The sequence below is a fragment of the Eleutherodactylus coqui genome, chromosome 3 (assembly GCF_035609145.1).
Source record: "Eleutherodactylus coqui strain aEleCoq1 chromosome 3, aEleCoq1.hap1, whole genome shotgun sequence".
Taxonomy (NCBI): Eukaryota; Metazoa; Chordata; class Amphibia; order Anura; family Eleutherodactylidae; genus Eleutherodactylus; species Eleutherodactylus coqui.
This window is the reverse complement of record NC_089839.1, coordinates 50,060,809-50,086,370: the sequence shown is the minus strand read 5'-3', so window position 1 is coordinate 50,086,370 and position 25,562 is coordinate 50,060,809. Positions and strand designations below refer to the sequence as shown.

At 42.9% G+C, this 25,562-nt stretch overlaps 1 protein-coding gene across 1 annotated transcript in view; it reads right to left on the bottom strand.

The window, feature by feature from the left end:
* Positions 1-21,680, bottom strand: part of HAAO (3-hydroxyanthranilate 3,4-dioxygenase) — a 47,701-nt gene extending 26,021 nt beyond the window's left edge. Inside the window, exons 1-4 of the mRNA XM_066594501.1 lie at positions 21,606-21,680; positions 15,790-15,928; positions 11,007-11,085; positions 4,217-4,300 (exon numbers count right to left, since the gene is read on the bottom strand). Coding sequence (XP_066450598.1) covers positions 4,217-4,300; positions 11,007-11,085; positions 15,790-15,928; positions 21,606-21,621 — 318 coding nt within the window. The 5' untranslated portion in view covers positions 21,622-21,680. The remainder of the gene's footprint in view (positions 1-4,216; positions 4,301-11,006; positions 11,086-15,789; positions 15,929-21,605) is intronic.
* Positions 21,681-25,562: the final 3,882 nt, after the last annotated feature.

Genomic DNA, 25,562 nt, shown 5'->3' with positions numbered 1-25,562 from the left:
TCTTGAAGACATTGATCCTTTATTATCCTCATTTGCAATTATCCCTGCAAGGAACATCCTATACCATGTCAGGATCTTTAACTAAACAGTCACAAAACTCTTAACCTTATGATAGATCCTATGGCTGGCCAGATGAAACAGGTGGATGGTACGTGATGGCGGTGACAAACGCAGATGGACCCATTCAGACTTTATCAAAATAAACTTTAGTAAAACATATAGAAGGGTTTGTATACTTAAAGAAGTATTCCCATCTTGGCTTTACCTGCTCGAGATGGGAAAACCCGACCCTCTTTTTCCAACCACCTGTCAGAGACAGCCAAGCGCATCAGCCCAGCACTGTTTCCACAGCTGTTATTGAAGTAAATGAGAGCTACCAATACAATGTTGGGCTGAAGGGCACGGCTGTTTCCGTAGGCGCCGGGCAGGTGGCCAGTAACTATACCAGAGGTTTCTTATCTTGGCTATGAAAAGCCAAGATAGGAATATGCCTTTAAACTTTACAGAATAAAATTCTGCACCAGTATAGAACATTATGTATCGTATCCTCCTCTTAAAGTGTAGCAGTTCAGGCACTGAGGTGGAGCCTCAGGTGTAGCAGCAGGTCCAGAAAGTAGTCAGGTGGAAAGCCAGAAATCGGTAATGGGAAGTCTCTTTTTTTTCAGTACATTGGATGAGGTGGGTAACGTAGTCAGGAGGGAAGCCAGGAGTCAGTAACGGATAATCACTATTTGCAAGAGAGGAGCAGGTTTAGAAGATGCTTGATCAAGGCATCTTCATTGCTTGACTATTCATTGAATTCAATGAATGGCTGAGTGCTGCCTGTGATTGGCTGAGTGCTGTGACCAATCATAGGCAGCACTCAGCTGTCATTCAATGAATGGCTGAGTGCTGCCTGTGATTGGGTGAGTGCTCAGCCAATCAGATACAGCTCTTTCAGCAGGATTTTAAATCCCTGCCTGCTGGAACAGCTTCAGAGCAGTGCAGGGAAAAGACAGGCTGGAAGCGCCTGAGCCCCGCAGCTGAGGAGAGGTCAGTTTATGTTTATTTTTAACACATTCTAGGGATGATTTTTTAGGGAAGGGCTTAAATTTAAAGCCCTTCCCTGAAAATCCCTGCAGGGCTTGCCGGCAGCCCATTGCTTTCAATGGGAGTGCAGAAGAGCCGGTCCCATTAAAAGCAATAGGAGAACATCACAATCCTCTGCCCCAGCTGTCACAGCTGTGGCAGGGAAATTCTTCAGCCTTGCGTGGAGTCCCCTTGTTACTGAACACTGTGACAGTGCTGTCACAGTGTTCAGTGACAAGGGGACTCCCCGTGGAGATGAAGAAATCCTCTGCTACAGCTGTCACAGCTATGACAGCCATGGCAGGGGATTCTTTACTCACTGCAGGAAATATTTACACAGCAGCGGCATAGAGGTGAGTATATATATATATTTTTTTAACGCAAGCCATGGCTGCAGGGGTGCCGGCATCCTATTGCAGTAGCCGTGGCTCCATTGAAAGCGATGCTGCATGGACCTGCATTCACGCGTGTTTGTGCACGTACATGGGTGCGTGGTTTTGTGCACACCAATGTACCCATACGCACACGGTCGTGTGAATGCACCCTTATACAGTATATGATGGGTTATAAATACAGTTACAAGAAAAAAGTAAGTGAACTCTTTGGGATGATCTGGATTTCCAAATGAATTACTATTGGTAATCAATATAGACATCCAGGTCATTCCAAAGGTTCATTTACCTTTTCTTTCAACTATAGACTCTGCCTTCAGGTCAGAGCCATAGAGTATTTCACGGAGAGGAAAACTAAGACCATAACCATTACCAAAACAATATCCAACACAACTTCAGGAAAGTATATTCATGCCATTGTAAACATTTTCTTTTTTGGAATCCAAGTTCACTTTTTTCAAAAGTTGTAATGCTGAGGGACGTATCGGTCTCAAAGTATCTTCAAAGTCACATAATTATAGAACGCATTATCTTACCAAGGGAAATTTGTTCTAATTAAGCAGAATTAAAGAGCGATTAAATGTTAATTGCCTTCAGTATTGGTGGAAGGGAAGAACTTTCCAGCATGTAATGTAGAATAATGATTACAGTGTTGTATTGTTATACCACAGTAATGTATAGAAAATTGTACTGCTTGTATTGGCAATTACTTTGGATTATTTAGTGATGAAGGATCCAAGTCCAATGGCGGTTGACTCTTAACCCCTTAGTGACAAAGCCTTTTTGCACCTTAATGACCAACTAATTTTTCAGTTTTTTTCATTGTTGCATTTCTAGAGCCATAACTTTTTCATTTTTCCATTGACATAGCCAATTGGGGGCTTGTTTTTTTTACAAGGCAAGTTGCATTTTTTGATGGCATAATTTTTGGGTACATATAATATACTGTATTCGTATTCTAGGGGATTGGGGGGAAAAATTCAGACGAGCGTATATTTTTTGCACGCCTATGTGCACAAAAAAAATGTTCTCCTAACTTATGCGGAAAACGCATGAAACTTTTGTCTGTTCACTGGGGCATCTGCTCCACAAAGGTCCCCTGATCATTGAATACTGTGACAGCACGGTCACAGTAATCGGTGATGATGGGACTGCGGTGGGGACAAAAGAATCCCCTGCCACAGCTGTCACAGCTGTGGCAGAGCACCCCGATGCTATCCCATTGCTTTCAATGGGACAGGTGCTGCTGCCACCCCATTGAAAGCAATAGGATGAAGGCAACCCCCTCAGCAATGATTTTTTTTTTTTTGGGGGGGGGGGAGGGGTCTTGAAATATAAGCCCCACCCCGAAAATCATCCCTAGCTGTAGAAAAAAAAAGAAAAAGTTAACTCACCTAGAAGTGTTGGCTGGCTCTGGGGATTGAAAAATCTGCCTCTGATTGGCTGAGCACTGTGACCAATCAGAGGCAGCGCTCAGCTGGCAGTCATATGAACGCTTCAACAGGAACCCATTGGTTCTTTTTGAAGCATACATTATGTGCATGCACACCGCACGGTCATCTGAATGAGGCCTTTCAGTGTTCAATGTGAAAAATAAATAATTATGTAATAACATTCTCTGGGTCAACACTATTTTGGTGACACCAAGTTTATATAATTTTTTTATATTTTGTAATTCTTGTACACAATGAATTTTTTTTTTTTTTTAAGATTTTGCTTTTGTGTTGTCACATTCCAAGAGCCACACCTTTTTTATTTTTCCATTGAAGGAGCTCTATGGAGGCTTCATTAATCCAATTTTTGGGAACATAAAACATTTTGGTTGCTTTTTATTGCACTTCTTTCTAGAGACTAGATTAACAAAATCTACTATTCTGGCATGTTTTTGTTTTTTTTTAGCGCTCACCGTGGTATGAGTTGTACATTTTAATGGTACCATTTGTGATCCAGGCAACATTTTAAATCACTTTTTATTCCATTATTTGTAAGTCGAGATGGCGAAAATAGTTAATCTGCCGATATTTTTTGTAATTTTTTTTCATGGTGTGCCCCGTATGGGTTAAATAATGCACTTTTTTCTCTGGCTCATTACGTATGCAGCAATTCCACGTTTATTAATTTTTCACATAGTAAAGGTGGGGGGGGGGGGGGGTAACGTTTTTATTTTTTCCAATTTTTTTGTTTTACTAGGGGACTTGAATATCACCATATATTTTATCATTCTTCTAATAGACTACTATACTTCAGTATAGCATTGTATTACAAAACCTATGAAGTTCAGCCAGAGGCCATGTTTAAGCAACCTATCAGGACTCCTCCCTCTGTTAGTCTTTTACATGCCGCGGTCATACTGACCGTGGCATGTGAAAGGTTAAACAGCAGGGACCAGAGGTTTCTCTGATCCCCGCTGCTGGAACATGTGCTAGCTTGTTATCCAACAGTCGAGCACCCACTCTCCCTGGCATAGGAGACCTGTGACAAGCTTCCGACGCAGCTGGCGTTAAAATACGGCGGATCAGAATAAAGCACCTAAGCGGCCGTCGTCAAAAGACGAATGGGTAGTCGGTAATAGGATAATTGTGAATATTTTATTATAGTGGTCAGAGCCCCATTTTTCTTATACAGAGCTCTGCATAACCATAGAATATAAAGAAGTGCTCTTTTTCATCTGGGTCACCTTTTGTAGTGGAAATTAGGTAAAAGGTAGCACCAGGAACTCTCAGGTACAAGAGTATGAACTACATTAATATCCTTACCTCCCCTTCTTTAATGTGAATGTCCTTATGTTTTCCATTCTCCATGATCTTCAGGCACATATCTCCTTCCAACTGGTAAAATAACTGTAAAACAAAAATTCACACCTTGTGAGCCAACTCTGTCATCATCACGATGAGGTATGGCAGAGCATTTTCCACTGACCATAGACATGAGATTGTGGTTGGTGTCTCCTGCTGATTTCTAAAGGATCTACCAATAACATGATGGCTATGTTGCCCCACATTCGTAAAAGGATCAGTCAGATTGGATTTTAGTTTCCCTTAGACATAAGCAATGCTAAGTGTGCTGGTATCTACTTGTTCCTTGTTCCAATTAAAACAAACAAACTGCTGAAGGAGCCGGGCACAAGAGCTATGTAATATACAGTAGCTGATAAGGATGAAAAAAGACAGAGGTCCTTAAAAGTCCAACCAATAATCCTACCATGCTGATCCAGAAGATGGCAAAATCCTTATGAGGTATTTAAGAATGGCTCCATATTAGAAATTTAATTTGGGAATCATATCAACAATCCATCTTCAGAAATTTCCTACTTTGAATGTGTACTAATATATACTTTAAGGAAGCTCCATCTTGAACTTGTACAATGAATCCACCATCACAACATATTGTGACAGAGAGCTATGTAGTGTCAATGCTTTTACAGTAAAGAATCCCGCCTATAATGATGCAATGATGGAGAGACCTTCTTTCTAATTAATGTAGAGGATGCCTCCTTGTCACGGTTAGGGGCCTGGTTCTAAAAAGATCATTAGTCAGATCACTCTACTGTCCAAGCAGAACCAAATAATGCAAACACAACAGCAGTTGTGTGTTCCTTATCACATAAGGGAGGCTCCTTCCGGTGTGTGTTGCAAGTTCATGAAAGGAGTCTGGATCCCTGACTCCTATAAAGTCCAGCAAGAAATGATATGTTGGAGCCGCAAAATACCTTGATGTATAGAGTTAAAAGAATTCCATCTTTATTAAAGCTTCACCAGGGCTTGATGCCAACGTTTCGACTGTCCAAGCATATATCTGTACATAGTAATTAGATTACCCCCTAATGATGGGTTTATTCAGTTTGGAAAAAAAAGATGGCTTAAGGGGTGATCTTATAACTATGTACATATATATGCTTGGACAGTTCAATGATCTGCCTAATGATCTTTTTAGAACTAGGCCCCTTACCATGAAGGGGATTGGGGCTCCCAACCCAGAAATTTGAATGCAGGAGAGCCTGTAAACCAAGTATGGGGCTTTCTAAATGAATGAAAAATAAAACTCAATGCAAAAAAAACAGATAAGTGTATCATTTTATTTCTGCAGAGACTTAGTAAGATATGTGTGTATTGGTTGTTCATGCAAAAAGGTATCCATAGCCTTCCAGGGAATGTGGATGGATTGCAGCCATCAAACTTGGGGTAATTCACAAAATTTCCCTTTCTAAGGCTTCTTTCCTACAAGCGTATATCGGCCAGCTGTTTTCACGGATAGCCGATATACCCTGTGATCTGATGAATTGGATTCCAATGCATCAGATCACATGGCCATATTCCTGAGACATAAAAGGCTGGCCATTATAGCGCCGGGCGTTTTTACGCCAGGCCCAAAAGATAATCCTGGAACTATCTTTTAGGGCTTAATACATTGGCCGCTGTATGCGCTCCTATCGGAGTCCATAACAGCAGCTGGAGGTGGGAGGGAGTTTAGTAGCGTGGCTGCTAAACTCCCTCCCTCTGCTCTCCTCCATGCTCACTCTTTGCAATGGGAGGGGACGGGACAGGGGCGAAGCTAAGCATCTCCCCGTCCCGCCTCCTCCCATTGCTGGCTGTGGACAAGGGATGGGTGCCACTTCCCGCAGCCAGCAATGGGAGGAGACAGGAAGGGTCGGCGCTTAGCTCCGCCCCCATCCTGCCCGCTCCCATTGCAAAGAAGAAGCAGGGAGGAGAACAGAGGTGAGCCTGTGAGGGGGAGGGAGGGAAAAGGGGCAACAGCATAGTAGTCTTGGCGTATATGCACTGGGGCCATGCCGTCTGAACGGGCACACAAAAGTTTGATTTGTGCGCCCGTTCACCAGTTTTATTTCTACTATCGTAGCGTATATCGGCGGCCATGAAAACGGACATCGATATACGCTCGTGGGAAAGAAGCTTAAAGGGGTTGTCCCGCGAAACAAAGTTGGGGTATACACTTCTGTATGGCCATATTAATGCACTTTGTAATGTACATTGTGCATTAATTATGAGCCATACAGAAGTTATTCACTTACCTGTTCCGTTGCTAGCGTCCTCGTCTCCATGGTGCCGTCTAATTTTCAGCGTCTAATCGCCCGATTAGACGCGCTTGCGCAGTCCGGTCTTCTCCCTTCTGAATGGGGCCGCTCGTGCCAGAGAGCTGCTCCTCATAGCTCCGCCCCGTCACGTGTGCCGATTCCAGCCAATCAGGAGGCTGGAATCGGCAATGGACCGCACAGAAGACCTGCGGTGCACCGAGGGTGAAGATCCCGGCGGCCATCTTCGCAAGGTAAGTAAGAAGTCACCGGAGCGCGGGGATTCGGGTAAGTACTATCCGTTTTTGTTTTTTTAAACCCCTGCATCGGGTTTGTCTCGCGCCGAACGGGGGGGCTATTGAAAAAAAAAAACTCTGTTTCGGCGCGGGACAACCCCTTTAATAATCGTATCTCTGCAACCCCAACCAAGTCCTCAACTGAGGTGACCCTATCAAGGTCTGAGATTAGGCTGTGGTTGGTAATTGAGCTCTGCAACTGGCAACTGTGACTTTAACCCTTTGCAATCCAATTTTGGATTCAGGGTTTCCTAGGGGGCTTTCTCTTTCTGCCATTATACAATGGCGTCATCTGCTGGCTAGAGGCAGTACTGTGGTGTGGGACATGCTGGAGAGGCCCCTGACAACAGAGTGGCCGGTAATCTTCAGTAAGAATACCCTGCCGGACGTCTTCCGACATCAGAGCTGCACAGGCTTCAATCAGAATGTCTAGTAGGGCCCATGGCGTCTTATAGAACCCTTTAAATTCTAGTTGTGTTCCTTCTTTGCAGGTATTTTCTAAAATGTGTAGCGTCTGTGGCTAAGTAAATCTGCCATGGCAAATCATTATCTAAAGCAGATGAAAGCAGTCTAAGGTTTTAGATCATATTTAATACACGATAATTTCATGCATTTCGGTAATTAATGAATCTTTTCGGAAGCCGCGTTTCACATAAATACAAGTAAAGCATAATTAAATTAGCTAATTATAAACAGCCGGTTATGGCTAAAATGTTCATCAGCTCTGCTTCAGCAATCTCTGCTTTGAGAGAAATATTTTCTTCGGTGACATTGCTCTTGTGCTTGAAGTAGATCTGAGATGAGTGATCAGTCTTAGTTAAACCAAGATTTTTTTAAATATGCTGTAATATTAACCCTTATGTATACATATGGAGCGGTGAAGACAATAAAAGGCGTACCTAAAGGCTCTGGGCCCGGTGCAAAAGTTCAGCTCGAGGCCCCCTCCCCGAAGCTCACCCCTTCCCCGTACCCAAACCTAAATCGTGCTGCATACAGCTGAAAAACGAATTTCCATACATGATCTAGCTCCTTGGCGCAATCTTTCCAAATATGATGCATGTCCTGCACTACATGAAAATTTGTTTGTAGCCCCACAGGCCACTGTCACACACACCGCTTTTTACCGCTATTAGCGCAGTGTCCCAAGCGCCGAACTAACCCAGCGGTACAACACTCCCATTGATTTTAATGGAGTAACACTTTTCACTTTTGTCTGTCTATTTTTGTGTTGTCGTGTTTTTTAACGCACCTCCTCACCCATTACAATGATGGGGTGCATTAAGAAGCGCTGTGCCATGCATTCAAAAACACTGCTCGAAATTGCATATGTTTTTAGGAAACTGCATACACTGTTAAAAACCACATGCGTTTTTGATGCGTTTTTTAATTGTGTGTCAATTATATAGAGTATGTACGGGGAGATGAGATAAATAGATGGATGAGATAGATAGATGGATTAGATAGATAGATGGATGAGATAGATGGATGAGATAAATGGATGAGATGGATGGATGAGATGGATGGATGAGATGGATGGATGGGATGGATAGATGGATGAGATGGATAGATGGATGAGATAGATAGATAGATGGATTAGATAGATAGATGGATGAGATAGATAGATGGATGAGATAGATAGATGGATTAGATAGATAGATGGATGAGATAGATGGATGAGATAGATGGATGAGATAGATAGATGGATGAGATGGATGGATGAGATGGATGGATGAGATGGATGGATGAGATGGATGGATGAGATGGATCAGATGGATGGATGAGATGGATGGATCAGATGGATGGATGGATGAGATGGATGGATAGATGAGATGGATGGATAGATGAGATGGATGGATAGATGAGATGGATGGATAGATGAGATGGATGAGATAGATGAGATAGATGAGATAGATGAGACAGACAGACAGACAGACACATAGACATATACACGCACATACCCCGGGGTCCAGACTACTTCCTGAGCACAGCAGCAGGACAAATAGATGCAGCCGCAGTACAGCAGAAGGCATGGGCAGCATGATGAAATCATCGTTGTGCTCCAGTTCCTGCTGGGCTGTGTAGCTGCCTCCCTCCTCCTCTGCACTGTGTCGGCTTCCTCTCCGGCTGGTCGCACTGGACGCATGATCGCTGCAGTGCTGCAGAAAGTGCGACCAGCCGATAATGCACTGAATGTGCATATATATATGGCGGAGGGCGGCCTCTGAGCCCCCTAACCACAGAGGCCCGGTCACCACTGCGACCCCTGATGGTGCGCCTATGGACACAATTATACACCACAAAGCACAACTTACATCAATTTCGTGGAACTAAACATTGATAAAAAGCCTAGTTATAAGGAAAATTACTCTCTTGTTGCTATTTCTTTTGGCATTGCAGTGTAAACTAAATGCCCATTTTATTACACACCCCCATCTAGTAGCATATTGAACCTCCTTTGGCCTTCAGAACTGCAGAAATTCTACATGAGGGCCATTCACAAATATCAGAGGACCCAGTATACATTCTCCAGACCATTACTGAACCAGCCTGAAGTTTGACACCTGTCAGGAAGGGTTCATCCTCTCATGCTGCTTATGTCAAATTTTGATCTCCCATCAGTGAAGAGCAAGAGAAACCTCCTCTTATGGTCTTCCACTGATCGCCTGGTTTTCCACTGATAAGTGATCCAATTTTTGTGCTTTTATGTCCACTAGAGTCTTGCCTTTCTATTTCTCTTAGACACTTAGGGCACTGGAACTGGGCATCTGCTGTTATAGCCCATTAGTGCTAAGGAATGACAAATTGTGCATTTGGACACATTAGTTGCAGCACCAGCCTTTTACTCGGCTATGACTGTGCATCACCCATTGGTCAGAACAAGTCTTGGCTTCTTCCTCTCTCTGACAAGTTGTCTGCATCCACAGGATCCCTTTTCGCTGGATATTTTCCTCAATCAGACCACTCTCAGTATACCCTCCACACTGTTACATGAGAAAACCCTACAAGGTTGCCTTTCTATGAAATCCTGGCCTTGGCTAGTCTAGCACCAATGACTAGGCCTCATTGGAAGTCGTTCAGATCTCTGGATTCACACAAACTATTCTTCTGAAAACTTGCTCATTTGATTTTATGTGGCAGTCTGGAGTCAAGGGTCTAACTTCCATACAAGGAAGCTCCAAAAAAGGTTGGGGGTCTCTAATAAAGGGGCCGTTTAGTGTATGGAGGTAAAGTGTTTGCACGTGATGTTGATTGTGTCACAATTAACCCATATAATCTGGGGAATAATGTCTAGAAGGGGGATAATAGTGCATGATGCCCAAAAGTGATGAGCTAACTTTTGAAATGTTCGATTTGACTCAATTGGCAAACTTTTGCAAAAAAATTTGTTCAGTCTGAATTAGCTCAAACCAAACCAGAACGTCACCTAAACCCCTAAAATGGGTGTATAAGAGCCATTAAAGCCCTTTATAACACTCTAAGTGTTAGACCCATTGACTTGCGTAGATTCAATTGCCCCATCCCCAGCTTTACCATGGAACCTTAACTTTGGCTTTTTTCTCATGAGCGCATATCGGCCAACCGTTTTCACCAAGCCAATATAGCACCAGGAATTTTTACGTCGGACCCAAAACATAGTCCTGGAACTATGTTTTAGACCGGAATACTTCGGCCGCTGCATTCGCTCCTATGGGAGCCCATGGCAGCGGCCGTAGGTAGTTTAGCAGCATGGCTGCTAAACTCCCTCCCTCTATTCTCCTCCCCTTACCCGTGCAGGCTCACCTCTCTTCCTGCCCGTTTATTCTGTGCAATGGGAGGGGGCGGAGCTAAGCAACCGCCCTCTCCCTGCCCCTTGTCCATAGCCATCAATGGGAGGAGGTGGGGCGGACTGGCACTTAGCTCTGCTCCCCACCTCGCCCCCTTCCATTGCACAGAACGAGCGGGGGAGGAAGAGAGGTGAGCCTGCGATGGGGAGGGAGGAGAAATTGGACATGGCCTAGTGAGGTTGGCGCATTTGCCAGTTCACCAGTTTTTTCGCCCCCAACGTAGTGTTTTCACAGCCGGCCGATATGCGCTCGTGTGAAAGAAGCCTAACTCTACAAAATCAACTGTTTGCCTGTGGTCTTGAAAGTCATCATAGTGATCAGCTGATCATCATTGCAGGGGTTGTCTGATGAAAGAACCACTGTAATCATATTATATAAGCTTAGTGCACCATAATACCTCTTCTCCCTCTTCAATGTGATAATCCTTCCTTTGGTTGGGGCCTCCCACAAACATTACCGTCAGTTGATTATTGTGCCTGTGGAAACAAATATCAAATATTAATATCCGAAAAAGGTGACCCAAGGAAAGAAATCCTAATGAACAATTCTCCCAGCTTCTCTGCCAGCTAATTGTTAGTCCGGCCGCAGAGATCGATTCCTGTACTGTTCTTCTTAATAGCACATTCATGCCCTAATGGCATCATGAGGTATATTGGTACATTAGGTATAAATCATAAATAAAGTAACAGAGAGGAGCACAGTTGTACTTTAAGTGTATTGGATGAGGTTTTGTTTTAGACCATTGGTTTGAAGAAGAAAGCAGAACATTTTATGTAACTTTGAGAAATAGCATTTGGTAATATAGATGAATTACAGTATGTGAGCAAACGCTTAAAAAACTTTGGTGGACATTTATGAAAGCTTTTACACCAGAACTCTGGTATAAAAAAGCTGCACATTTTAGGGAAGTTTCCCTTGCAATAAATTTGCAACTTTTGAGTTTTTTGCACCAGCCTTACCACTTTTTTGAAAAGTGGGCGGATTTTCAGGAGGAGGCGTGGCTGTCTGGTATAATTTTTGCCAAAAATTGGTGTAAATTATGCCAGAAATTTACACCAGGTTGGACATTTCTGTGTAGGCACACAGAAGTGCCAACATGTGCCTAATAAATGAGGAGGTGTGAGCATCATGCCAGGGCAAATTATACTAGGACCAGCGTTAGAGATACTGGTCTTAATAAATATCCTCCTTTGTAGTTCTGCTGAAATGAATAACTCCCAGGATATTAAGCACTAGTTACTGTAGGGCAGGTAAAGTCAAATAATTAGTAGCTAAGTACTGGTCGAACAATGGGCACTGACCAATAGATCGAAACGTAAGCCACCTCAAGTCCATTTTAAATCTTTCGACCAGGCTACCCTAAGAACTTTTAGTTAAGCTACTTGGCCTTAATGGGATTGAGCCAAGATATAGGCCCAGCATTTGGCTACTACATCTTAATACCTGAACTTTAGAAACAATGGCAACCTACCTATGATGGGACCCACAAAAAGCAGCAGTAAGGAGGGTGGTGTGGTCATCAGTGGCAGGCACCATAATGGGCATATTTGCCTGGTGCCATAGAGGGCATCTGTGGTAGGCATACCAATGGTGGCATTTTGTGACATATTTTTAGAGGGCGTTTGTGTTTGATGCACACTTTTATGGAGGAAACTGTAGCTTGGAACTGAGGACCGTAATTGGCCATAGACAGTACTTGACCACACTATCGGGAAGAAGATGGAGGCCAGAGGGGACTGGAGAGGCAGAGATCTGAAGAGCTAAACACATCGTAAGATAAGTTACTTTATTTGAAATGCACCCTACTCTCTTAGGCTATTCCCCCACTTTACCACCCCTTCAAGATCTGGAGTATAAATATCTGTGTGACACTGGAAAAAATGGTCTGTTTTTTCCCCAGAAACAGCATCACTCTTATTCATGGGTTTTGTTCAGTGGCGTACATAGAAAGGAGGGGGCCCATAGCAGAGATATAAGTAAAACCTCATTCGGGTATATTCACATAGTAAAGTTTTGCAACGGGAGCTGCATCAAATCTGCAAGAATTCCTGCACCCGCTAAGTGTCCCATTCATTTGAATGGGAATCTTCCCCATAGTATATACAGTATGGATTTCAAACCAATGTGTGGAAAAAAAGAAGAGACATCACTTCTTAATGCAGATTTCACACCAAATCTGTGTTGGGAATTCCACACGTGGATTTGCCCATTGAAAAGGGCTAAATCTGTGCTTGAATCTGTGGGAAGAGAGGGGCAAATCCATGGCAGAAATCTGCAGCTTAGCCACAGACTTCTGTCATGGATTTAGAGGTGGAATCTGCATGAAAAAAATGCACTGCAGATTCCCCCATGTGGACATACCCTTAGGGTACTCAATGTTGGCACCGAGGACAGAAGGGTCTGGTGTTTGTTTCCCCCTTCATTCCCTTTTCGTGACCCTTAAGACATTTCCCAACCCAGTTGATTTCAAGCAATTCAATTCCTGCAAATAGGGGAATCCTGCACTGCTTTCGGACACCCAGTGGAAAAGGAGCTAAACAGCGCTGGGTGCCATATCTCCATTGGCCCTATAGCAGCTGCCTCTATGGTTTTTACACACTTTGTTTTGTCTCTGAAATTACAGCTTAGATCTGAGATACACTCATTTGTATTAGAACAACTGTTGATTGAGTTTGAGGTGGTGGTGGAGTGGATTGTGATAGCTACGGTTGGTTGGGTGCCTATCATGCCTACCTCTTCTTCAGTGCCCAAGACAAGGGTTTCAGAATGTGCTTCACCATCATCAGTACTCGAAGCTAATTATGAAAGCTTTTGGATGGGCAATTATTCACTTGATTGACCTTTCGCTTTCCTTCCTTATTACCCCCTTACTTTATGATGTGCAAAATAACACTAGGCAACACAAAAAAAACGTGATTTGTGTGTCTAAAATGTATTTGTTCCTGTTAGCTTATTGTAAAATATAATGGAAAATAACTTTCATTTCGAAAAAATCTTGTTTTGTGGTCAGGACATGGGTAATTAAAAATATGATTTTGAATTTCAAATGTTTCAAGGACACAAACAGTGAGAAAAGAAATTACTTACAATCATGAGCCAAAGTCATTCTTCGATGCAGAATCTTTCCATACAGGTCAAAATTAAGGAAAATGTCTGGTTCTTTTCATTAATCTCTTCCATTGGCTCACTTTGTGCATCTCAAGGAGGAGTACAACAGTGTCCTGTTGCAAGTTCTGAAGTACGATCAGTATGCTTGGGAGGTAATTGGAGACTTTAAGATGGTTGCTTTCCTAATGGGTCTTCAAGGTGGTTTCACAAAGTTGCCTTGCTTTTTTTGTCTTTGGGGTAGCAGAGCCAAAAGTGAACACTACCATCGGTGAGACTGGCCTGAACATATTGACTTCACTGTCGGATGAAGCAACGTCAAGTGGGAACCCCTAGTAGATCCTAAGATGATTCTAATGCCACCTCTTCAAATTAAAATCGGGCTTATGAAACAGTTTGTCACGGCTCAAGATAATGAATCTACAGCTATGAAACATATAATAAACTTCTTCCTGAAGCTGACTGAGGCCAGGGTAAAAGCTGGCATCTTTGTGGAACCACAAATCAAGAGGATCATGGAATGTCCAAAATTTCCTGACATGTTCACAGAAGTATAGAAAGCAGCTTGGAACAGTTTTGTTGCTGTGGTCCCAGGGTTCTTGGGAAATCACAAAGCAGACAATAAGGCCTTGTTCACATGTGCGTTATTTTGCACGTGCATGTGTGCACAAATCCGCACATCCACGCATGTGCCAAAACATGCGTGAACGAAGCTGCGTGGCTATTGCCATCAACGGGGCCACCACTGCTGCCAGCAGCCCATTGAAAGTAATAGGATGCCGCCACCTCCCTTTTCGGGGAAGGGCTTTAAATATAACCTCTTCCCTGAGAACCATTCGTAGTAGTAGTAAAAAATAAATATATATATATACTAACCTCTCGGGGCTCAGGGGCATCTAGCGACTTGGTCCCTAGCACTGTAATGAATTTCTTTCAGCAAGTGGGGATTTAAAATCCCTGCCTGCTGAAAGGGCTGCCTCTGATTGGCTGAGCGCTCAGCCAATCACAGGCAGCGCTCAGTCATTCATTGAATGACAGCTGAGCGCTCCCTGTGATTGGTCACAGCACTCAGCCAAACACAAGCAGCGCTCGGCCATTCATTGAATTTAATGTTCAGCATTCAGTGACAAGGGGACTCCCCATGGGGAATGTTGATGCGCAGCACGGACCTATGGTGCATGCATGTCCTATCTTTTGCGGATGCTTGCGTTTGCACGTCTGTAAAACACAGACATGTGAACACACCATAGGAAACCAATTGTTCTAATAGATGCACAGTTTTGTGCGCGCCTATGTGCACATGTAAACACGCTCATGTGAACGAGGCCTTATATGGAGTTGGTGGAAACAATGGTAAAGAAGTACCACACTATTGTACTATGCAGAACATGGGAGCATACTCCGAGGAACAAGGAGAAAGTTTGAGTGTCGCTATCAAGGACAATATAATGAGAATATGATGGTGACTACATCTGGGGGCTCGTACGGGAAAGTGACGAAGTACACAATCGTCAATCGAAAAGAACCAGACATTTTCAATAATTTTGAGCTGTACGGAAATACTCTGCATTGTATAATAACTTCGGCTCATGATTGTACGTAATTTCTTTTCTCACTATGTATGTCCTTGAAACATACGAAATTCAAAAGCACATATTTTTAATTATCAATGTCCTGTCCACAAAATCAAACTTTTCTAATAATGAAACTTATTTTCCATTATATTTTTCAAAAAGATAACAGGAACAAATAAACTTTTCTTAGACACACAAATCGCATTGCCTAGTGGAATTAATTCAAAACACCTATAAGTCACCATAGCCTATATTGGCATGTAATACGCACCAAAATAGGACATGCTGCGTGGAAGTGGCCCAATAGAAATCAATGGGCATTTAGCACCGCATATGAAACGCTTGATAAATATGAGCGTAATATGTGGGCGACATACACTGTATGAATGAGCCTTTATCCATAGCACAATCTAGGCACTAAACTGGCAGCCGAGACTAAAAAATTCACATTTGAATAAGTCTTTTGCTCAGCAATAACCTGTATAAATGCCTTGTACTTACATAAGCTTGTTGCACACGGGGGGTAAAAAATATGCCTTGTTCTCTCGTATCCATTTATCTACATTAACCGGTTGCACCTCCATGTCTGACAGCAGCGGTCCGTCTTTTGGACGAAAGTGGATGCTTGCATAACAAAATCCTTTAGAGAAAAAAAAGTAGAGTAAAGAATGCTGCCATGTTTACTGAGCAAAGGTCGGAAGGTGCAAAGGTAAAGACATGCAGAGTTCAGTGTGAATATACCGAAAATACCCATGTATAAGGGTAACAGTCAAATAGAAGAGTATTCAAGAAAAAAACATTTAAAATGACTTTATATCATTACTACTAATGTTACTACTAATAGGAACTCAATGAGGTTTTTAATATATTTTAATTGCCTTTTGGCTCTCTCTTGTGGCCATGATGTAGAAATGCTCATGTTCACGATGATTGATGGTGTAACTAGGTACCATTTTTTCATTTAACTACTACTGTGAAAGGCTTAGATATTGTAGGCGTATGTCAAACAGCGCCAGCCTTACGGCTCATGTCCAGGGGCGTATTTTCATTACGTATTACGCATGTGATGTACGGCCGCATGTCACCTGGTGAAAGGAGTCAATGAAAATAAAAGGACTTTTATCGAACCATTTACATGAGAGCGTAAACACAACGTGTAGATAGATGCGAGAAATAGATCACAGCATGGTCTATTTCTCGGTGTACCTCACAGTGTGAGTCCAATTTTTTTCTATGGGCAGCGTATGCCATACACAATAGATTGCATATGGGTGGCGATTCAAATGCAACCCCGCTATGAAACAGAGCAGGGAATTTTAAAAAAAGACAGAGTCACATTGCGCATGACCATGTGCGTGAGATATGCGGTCATACGCAGTACAGCCGGTGCCCATATGCTGTCTCTGTTGGCATCACACTGATTGGTAAAATGCTGCGGAAGACCAATTCGCCCGTGGACATCAGCCCTTAAGTTGATGATACCCTGTGCTGATTTTTTTTTTGGCACCCTGTCTTAAGAAAAAAAACTATGTAAACTGTAAATTGCACTGAGAAGCAGTCTGCTTGTATTCTTCTTGTGCACAAAGCACCAAGACAGCAGCATGCCCGACCAGAACAGCTCAGTGAATAAATACTATACCAGAATCAAGCTCATTATATAAATACAGCACCAGAACCAAATTTATTATTATAGCACCAAAACCAAGGTCATTACATAAATACAGTAGCAGAACTAAGCAATTGTGTTGAGAGGTGCCAGTTGGCTGACAGAAGCACATCAAAACATCAGAGACACAGCCAGGCACTGGCTTATCTATAGGGGATGTAGTTGCACCCAGGCCCAGGAGCCTTAGGGGGCCTATAAGGCCTCTCTTCTCCATATAGGAAGCCCAGTACTATGATTAAAGCATTATAGTTGGGGGCCCTATTACAGGTATTGCATTAGGGCCCAGGAGCTTCAACTTACACCTCTGCGTTAAGGGGTTAAGAGAAGTTGAGGGGCCCCAAGATAAACTTTTGCACCAGGGCCCATGAACCTTTAGCTACAAGGTAGAGGATGATTCATGTAGCTCCACAAGACGCTGCTGCACGGAAGAAGAAAATCATCTGGCCAGGTGGACCTTAGGAGGATGATCACCCCCAACCTATATCTGCCTGGTACCAACCTGAACAAACCCGTGGCCAGTGCTCTGAATGACGGCATGAACTAGCTTTGTTGTGCAGGCGGCAGTATGTACTCTCCTCTGCTCACACTACTGTGGACTCTACTAACAGCTTCACTCCACTAACTCCACAGTAGTGTGAGCAGAGGAGAATACATAATGCCACCTGCACAACAAAGCTAGTTCCGTGGCATGAAGTCCAGTAGAACTGACTAGCCATGTGTCACGTAAGGAGTATCACAAGTTAGACAGTTGGGGTCAGTCAATATGGACATTGTTTCCCCATTCTGCATCAGAACCTGAAATGCCCCTGGCTTCCTGAGATAGAAAACAAGTTTCCCTGGCTGTCAGCCTCACGGAAACGCTGTTTTCCTGCAAGTACAGTTGTGTTGTTGCCTGCCAATATGCTCTAAGTGTCTCTGGATTATTCCTACCTCAGGCCCCAGCCCTGTTCAGCCCTCGCTCCATTACACATCCAATAAGAAGGATGTACGTAGAAATAGGTAAGCTTTGTTAATTCACCAGGGTTCCCAAGATGTACAAATAGTAGCAGCACTTCAGACTTTTGTCCTCTGCTGAGCTACAAATCACAAATACAATATATAATACAATGAATATTGCAACATAAAAGGTACAATTTACAGAAGTGTGTAAAAGTTTTAGGCAAGTGTGGAAAAGGAGCTGCAAACATAGAAGGCGTCTGATTGACTCTAAATTTATTCTGCAGCAGGACGGCGACTCCAAACATCCAGCCAATGATATTAAGAACCATTTTTAGCGTAAGGAAGAACAAGGAGTCCTGGAAGTGATGATTTGGCCCCACAGATTCCCGATCTCATCATCATCCAGTCTGTCTGGGATTACATGAAGAGACAGAAGGATTTGAGCAAGCTGCATCCACAGTGATTAGTTCTCAAAGATGTTTAGAACATCCTCTCGGCTGAGTTCCTTCAGAAACTGTGTGCAAGTGTACCTAGAAGAATTGATGCTGTTTTGAAGGCAAAGGCTGGTCACATCAAATATTGATACGGTTTACCACCTCTTTGCAAAATCACTGTACATTTTCTTATTTGACAAAAATAAACTATTTACACTTCTGTTTTTGAAAACATTCTTACTGTGCAGAATTTTTTCCACACCTGTCTAAAGGTTTTACATGGTGCTGTATATATTCAAGGAACTAGCAGATATGTACTATTCAATATTAGCAGCTGACCGCATGCTACACACTATGAGAACAAACATCATCAAAAAGCCTAACAAGAATATCACAAATTAATGTAATCTGCTTACCAGCATGGTTTCTATGCCCAACATGGGGCAGGAAAACCAATGCTGCACACCCTAGGTGCCTGGTTTAGGCCGGCTGCACACCAATGGGTCAGATTCTGCATGTGGGGGCCTGCAGCGGGACCGTCCCTATGCCTGGCCGGCAACCCTGCGTTCCTGTCTTTTGTCATCTTCATCTGTTCTGCACATAGACCTGGCGGCTGGCATCTCAATATTTCCAGACAGACAGGTGCGTCCTATGCTCATATCAGGCCACCATTACTCAGTCAATGTGAAAATTGGGGCTCTAGGCAAGTACCAATCTGGTCTGTCAATCCTTCTTTTCATCAGAGGTCCACAGCAGTTTTCATTCACATTAGATTGTTGGAGAGTCATTGCTGTATAGTTGGCAAGTATGGTGTAAGAACATTAAAATGTTAATTATGTAGATTTAAGGCCCATTTAGACATAACGATTATCGCTCAAAAGCCGTCTTTTGAGTGATAACTGTTGCGTTTAAACATGTGGCCATTGTGCACTGTTCATGCCCTGTTAGTTCATCGCTCATTTCTAGCCAGCTAGAAATGAGTGATGAGCCTTATCAGCACAGCAGGCTGATACCTCAGCGAGCGGCACTGATAACATTCTTTCAGCTGGTATCCCGCTGGCAGTTCTCAGCGGGACACCAGCTGAATGTGCTGAGAACAATGCAGCTGTTTGCATATTCAAAACAGCTGCACTGTTCTCAGAGCTATTGGGGCGGTATCCCGCTCCACCTGCATTAACCCTTAAGTAGCTTATTAGCTACTTAGAGTAATGCAAAGAAGATTGCTCAAAACTGTCACTCAAACTGCTGTTTGAGCGATTTATGAGCAATTATCTTTCAGTTTAAATGGGCCTTTAGGAGAATCCCTGTCACAGAAAAGACGAACGTAAAAGAGATAAATTTTATTGAAGTTTCATTAAAAACTACACTTAGGGCACAACATATAACACACACAAATGGTGTCGCCAAGACAAGAGGAAATGGCGCACCTACTACACGTGGACAAACATTCACACATACGGTCTGAGCCCCACCGGCTAGGGTTATTAATAATGTGTCGGATGAACTGAGGGTCCGACAGTAGGCTGCGGAGAGGCCTAGTGGTGAATTAGAAAAAATGCCAATACGGGCTAAACAACTCGTTTATGGCCTCCACGCTTAAAGTCTTTCACTCAGACTAAAGACCCTTTGTGAAATTCATTCAATAGAAATTGATAGGGTCTTGTTTATAGAGAGTGCCTGGGCTGGTGGGGTCTCGGATAGAAGTGTTTTAATTACTAAAAAGACTGAATCTACGGTCTTATTTTCAAATAGAATGCTACAGAGAGTGTGTCTCCAAGTACCCCAATGGCATGTAAAGGTAAGTGTGTTATTCCTGAGTAATGAATTGCAATGGAGAATGTCTCTGTAGGTGACCAGCTCATTAAAAACTTTGTACAGATTGTGTATGCTGTGTGGTTAAACTCTTTAGTATATAATTCTGCTCGTTTACTTCAACTATAAACGGTTTCTACTCTACGCGTTTCGCCACTCCATGTGTGTGGCTCTTCAGGAGGATTCGTATTTTGGATATACAGAGCAGCTAAAGAAGAGTTTTAATCTAATAGAGCTTAGAACAAGGTAGAATCAAAATCAAAGCGATGTTAGTCCAATGTTGAACATCTACTATCAAGATTCTCTCAAAGCTATAAGGGGATGAACTTAGATACTAGCTGGGGTGCGGATCATGTCCTAACCCTGTCTGGTTCACTGATGGGTTCTAGCTAATACAGAAGCCCATCTGGTCTCCAAACCCAATATACAATCTCTAAAAAGATTCAGAGAATATAGAGAAAAGACGAGAATAGCTCAATTGTTAGAGCTGTCCTCAGAGCTAGACTGAGTTCTTTTAATGTTGAAGCTTGTCAGTATATAAAGCTGAGTAAAAAAAGGACTGTTAGGGGTATGAGACAAAATTAGTACTCATGGCCTAAAGTCTTACGCATGGATACCGCAGCTTTTAGATTTCTGACATTAATCAGATAGTCAGGCTGTGTATAGGTAGCGTGGACCTGAAGGAGAGGATTCTCCTCCTATCCAAAAACCCTTTCAATAAAGAGTACAGCCGCTGTCTGAATAGCTCAGTGCTAGGTCAAAAAATCTAGACCAACAAAGCTAGAAAAAATATCCCCATTAGATATAAGTAGCTTAAAGAGAGAGAGTAAAATAAAAAATGGTAGCTCCCACAGCCTTGATGGTAGGCCAGGGAATGGCCTTTAGGAGAATAGTATTACTCTCGAATGTGTCTATGAAGCTATGCCAGGCCTGCTGAGAAGCTAAAGAGACTGTAATCTGACCCTGCATGGGCTGACTTTACAACCTGGCAACACTGTTTCAAAGTCAGCACCGCTAAGTATTGTGTTGCAATGTTCTGAAACTGTGTGTCTAGTTAAAGAGACGGCACTACTAATTCAGCTGCCAAGTAAGGATTGTTACTGTTCACTGCAAAGTTTGCCCTGTCTCTTAATCTACCTAGCCTGTGGGTCTCCACAATGGTCTATAGCCAGCCCGGCATTAGCAAGGATCTCTTTCTCAAGCCTAGCTGGGCATTGAAGCTGCTGTACCCCCACCATGTATATTTTAGCATTGTCCTGATCTTCCTCTTTTATTGCAAGCTAAAGTATAAAAATAAACAATTCATCACATAGCAGTTAAAAAAGGGAATAGAAAATGATAATCAGTGTCTCTGGAAGAAGTGGCGCTGGTTCTCCTTCAGCGCCTCCTCTTATCATAACACATGTATCTTAACACCAAACAACATAAACTAATGTACACTGACAATTAGCACATACGGTACATACCTCTCAGTAGGTGCATTTGTGATCGAACCAGATGAGTCTTGGTGGGACTCAACTACAGTATCTACCGAAGGGTGCAGCAAATAGGGGAAGTGGTTTTGGTAGATCACAGACAAGGTTTATTATGAAACAGTCTTAGTATTAAAAGGATGTCTGCCTAGAGCTGAACAAGAGACGGGAGGGAGAGGGTTAAAGGGGTTGTCCCGCGGCAGCAAGTGGGTCTATACACTTCTGTATGGCCATATTAATGCACTTTGTAATGTACATTGTGCATTAATTATGAGCCATACAGAAGTTATAAGAAGTTTTTCACTTACCTGCTCCGTTGCTAGCGTCCTCGTTCCCATGGAGCCGACTAATTTTCGCCGTCTAATGGCCAAATTAGCCGCGCTTGCGCAGTCCGGGTCTTCTTCTGTTCTCAATGGGGCTCCGTGTAGCTCCGCCCCGTCACGTGCCGATTCCAGCCAATCAGGAGGCTGGAATCGGCAATGGACTGCACAGAAGCCCTGCGGTCCATGGAGGGAGAAGATGCCGGCGGCCATCTTCAGCCGGTAAGTAAGAAGTCACCGGAGCGCGGGGATTCAGGTAAGCGCTGTGCGGATTTTTCTTTAGGTCCCTGCATCGGGGTTCTCTCTCGCCGAACGGGGGGGGGTTTGAAAAAAAAAAAACCGTTTCGGCGCGGGACAACCCCTTTAATATAGTCTGAGCTCGGGACTGAAGTAGTGCAAAGGTAGTTGTCTGGTCTGAGGTTTGGCTATATTTAGGGCCTTATTTTGGATCTGCTTATTTAGGGTGTGGTCTTGGTTCGAAATTACTTAGGGATCTAGATGTTAGGTTATGCTGCTTGGACCTGTTGTTCTACGGGTCTCTAGGAGTGCGCTTTCTTGGGTGAGGCATGGTTGAGTTGGCTGGGTATGGAGTTCTCCGGCCAGCCGGCCGCACAGGTCTGCTGCACATGTGTACCGGCCCCTCTGGCTGGGGGATACTAACCCTCTGGGGTTTTGCTTTCATGCATGATGTGTTGTGTGTGTCTGTGCAGGTGGCCGGACATGTGTGTAAACAGTGATGTGTTCTGTGGGTCTGCACAGGTGGCCGAACATGAGGTACCAACAGTCCTGTTCTGTGTTGCGTGCAGTCCCTGGTGTTTTGGTGTGAGCTGCATCCTGTCCTGATCATTTTCCATCCTGGGTGAGCTAGGTCCATAGGTTCCAACATGGAACCATCCTTATTGGGACTGCATGCAGGCAGGTTTCTTGCAGGAGTTGTCTTGTGGGAGTCGGGAGCCGTGAAACGAGGACCCTTGTCGGTGGGCTTATGGGCTTGAGTGTCTTGGTCAGGATACGAAATAATGCCATGTACTATTACTATTCCATCTGTTTATGTGTGCAGGTATGCAAGGTGAATGCGATGGATGTTTTTTAGTCATTGGTTTATGTCTGTCCGCAAGTACCATTTGCAATTCTGTAGTTCACGGATGAAGGAGACGTGACACTAGAATTAACATAGTGTCTCTGAATATATGTAGGGCGTTTGGAGTCTGAATTAATTTAGGGGTCTGGTTTAGGGCTTAATATAAATAAAGGTTTGAATAAATTTAGCCCCACTTACATAAGCTGCACCCCTGGAAAGGCCATTCCCATTTTTGCTGCTCTAGTATTACCCTGTGAAAGCTTCTCCCAAGCTGACATCTCTGCCTTGTGACAAATACATTTTCTATAACAATGGTAGTATGGCGTGTGGTCGCTTTTGGTTTACAAATATTACTTGATGTTAGATGAACTCTCTATCCCACAGGAATGAATGGCTAGGCCAGCACAATATGCAAGGGGAATCCTCCACTGCCTTAGCGTTGAAGCTACATTTTTTATTTTTTCCATCCACAGAGCTATATGAAGGCTTGACAGTTGTGCAAAAAGTTGTATTTTTTTATCAGTACCAAAAAATGTATTAAAGAACTTTGAAAAATTTCTAAGTGGAATGAAGTAGCAAAAATGCAGTTCTGCTTTTTTTTAGGGTTGAGGAGTTGTTTACAGAACAATAATGGCAAGGTAGAAATTAGATATTAACTGTATTGTACAGGTCAGAACAATTACGGCGATATCAACTATATATACTTTTTTTTAATGATTAACTATTTTAGAAAAAAAACATTTTTTTAGTTGCTTTTTATTGCCACATTCTGATACCCAGAAAATTTTTAGCTTTCCATTAATGGGCCTGTTTTCTGTGGGTTAAGCTGTAGGGTTTTTTTTTTTGAACAATTTGGGCGCACATAAAACTTTTTGATCACTTTATTCACTTTTTTTAGTAGAGGGGTGAAAAAAAATGCAGATCTGGTATTGTGGGTTTTTTTTCTTACAATGTTCACAGTGCAGTATAATTAAAACAATGTTTTAATATTGCAGATCTTTACAGATGGGGTGATGCAAATTATGTTTTTTTATTACAATTTTTTAGATGTAAAAAATTGAAAAAGCTTTTTTTGAACTTTTAATTTTTTTTTAGTTCTTAATATTTAAAAATATTTTTATTAAATATATTCCATTTTTCTTTTAGTCCCTGTACAGTATTTGAACTTGTGTTTGTTTGTTCACTTATACAGTATACTACAATATTTCTGCAGGCATTCTATTAAGCCCTGTCACAGGCACGGCTTAGTAGGCAAAACATTCACTTTTACAAGGCTCCAGGCTGCCATGACACCTGAAAGGCACCTTACAACTTGCCACGAGGGGCCAGAAGGTGCACCCTTCTGTTGTTGGACCGCTTAAATGCCCAAATGGTTAGCAAACAGCCAGCTGGATAAAACAGATGATAGCTGCTGGGTAAGAAGCGGGCTTGGCTCCTGAGCCTGCTTCATACTCACCCTCCAGATGTACATGTAAGCAAGGAGTAGGTGGTTAAAGTAAGTGTACAGTAAACTATATAGTCCACAATTGTGAGATCTGAAATCTTTATTGCAAGTTTATTTTGTATTAGCCAGGGCTGAATCCAGAAAGAAGGAAAAGTATAAAAGGAAAGACTGTTTCTTCTTTGGCCTCTGGCTAACTCTTGTAAAGGTTAAAAAAGCATAAAACACAGTGCGAATCCAGCAGAATACTCTTATATTACCTAAAGCAATCCCCAAACTGTGCTGCACAGTAACATTATTGTGAGTTATAGTCTTTTTTTAATCCTTTTTGTCCATTTTCTGTCCCATTATAAAGGTTTCGCTGTGCGATTGATCTATGTGCTCACACCGAGGCAGACTGAAAAGACTAGCATGCAGAAATTCTATTAAAGTAAACAGCGGGGCAGCGAGTTATGAGGGTAAGAGGTGGAGGTGGCGATGACACAATGATTAACTAACGATGACTTGATGAGTTTGATGTTATTGAGGAGGTTAAACTCACAGCAGTGACCTGATGGATGGGGGAACATCCTTTACATCATTATCTGCATTCTCTCCAATGACTTACCGGCACATCAGGGGGATCTCGGACATTAGCACGAAGTAATCATAGTAGATGCTAAACGCAAACCAATGGGGGTTGTATTCTTCATAGTAAGCACTTCAATATATTTGTGTATATATGAAGATTAAGGGTCATTTTACACTGAATGATAGTTTCAGATTCTCGCTGGATCGTGGAAATGTGAATGATAAGCTTTCGGTGTAAATGGCGGCAACGACTGAATGGCGAATGATAATTCACTCGTCATTCATTTTTTGCAGACATAAAAATCAAACAACGATCGGCCCGATCTCCAACGTGCTCCACCTCCATTGAGTGATAGCATAGAAGCGATTATCGCTGGGTTATTATCGTCCTGTGTAAAAGGACACTGAGGGCTAGTTTACATGAGCGTCACTTTGACACTTCGATAGACGCGCTAAAAAATTGTGGCTAAGGCCGGCTGCACACGGCCGTGACGGGATCTGCTGCGTGAATTCCGCGTCGGCGCCCGTCACGGTGCCCC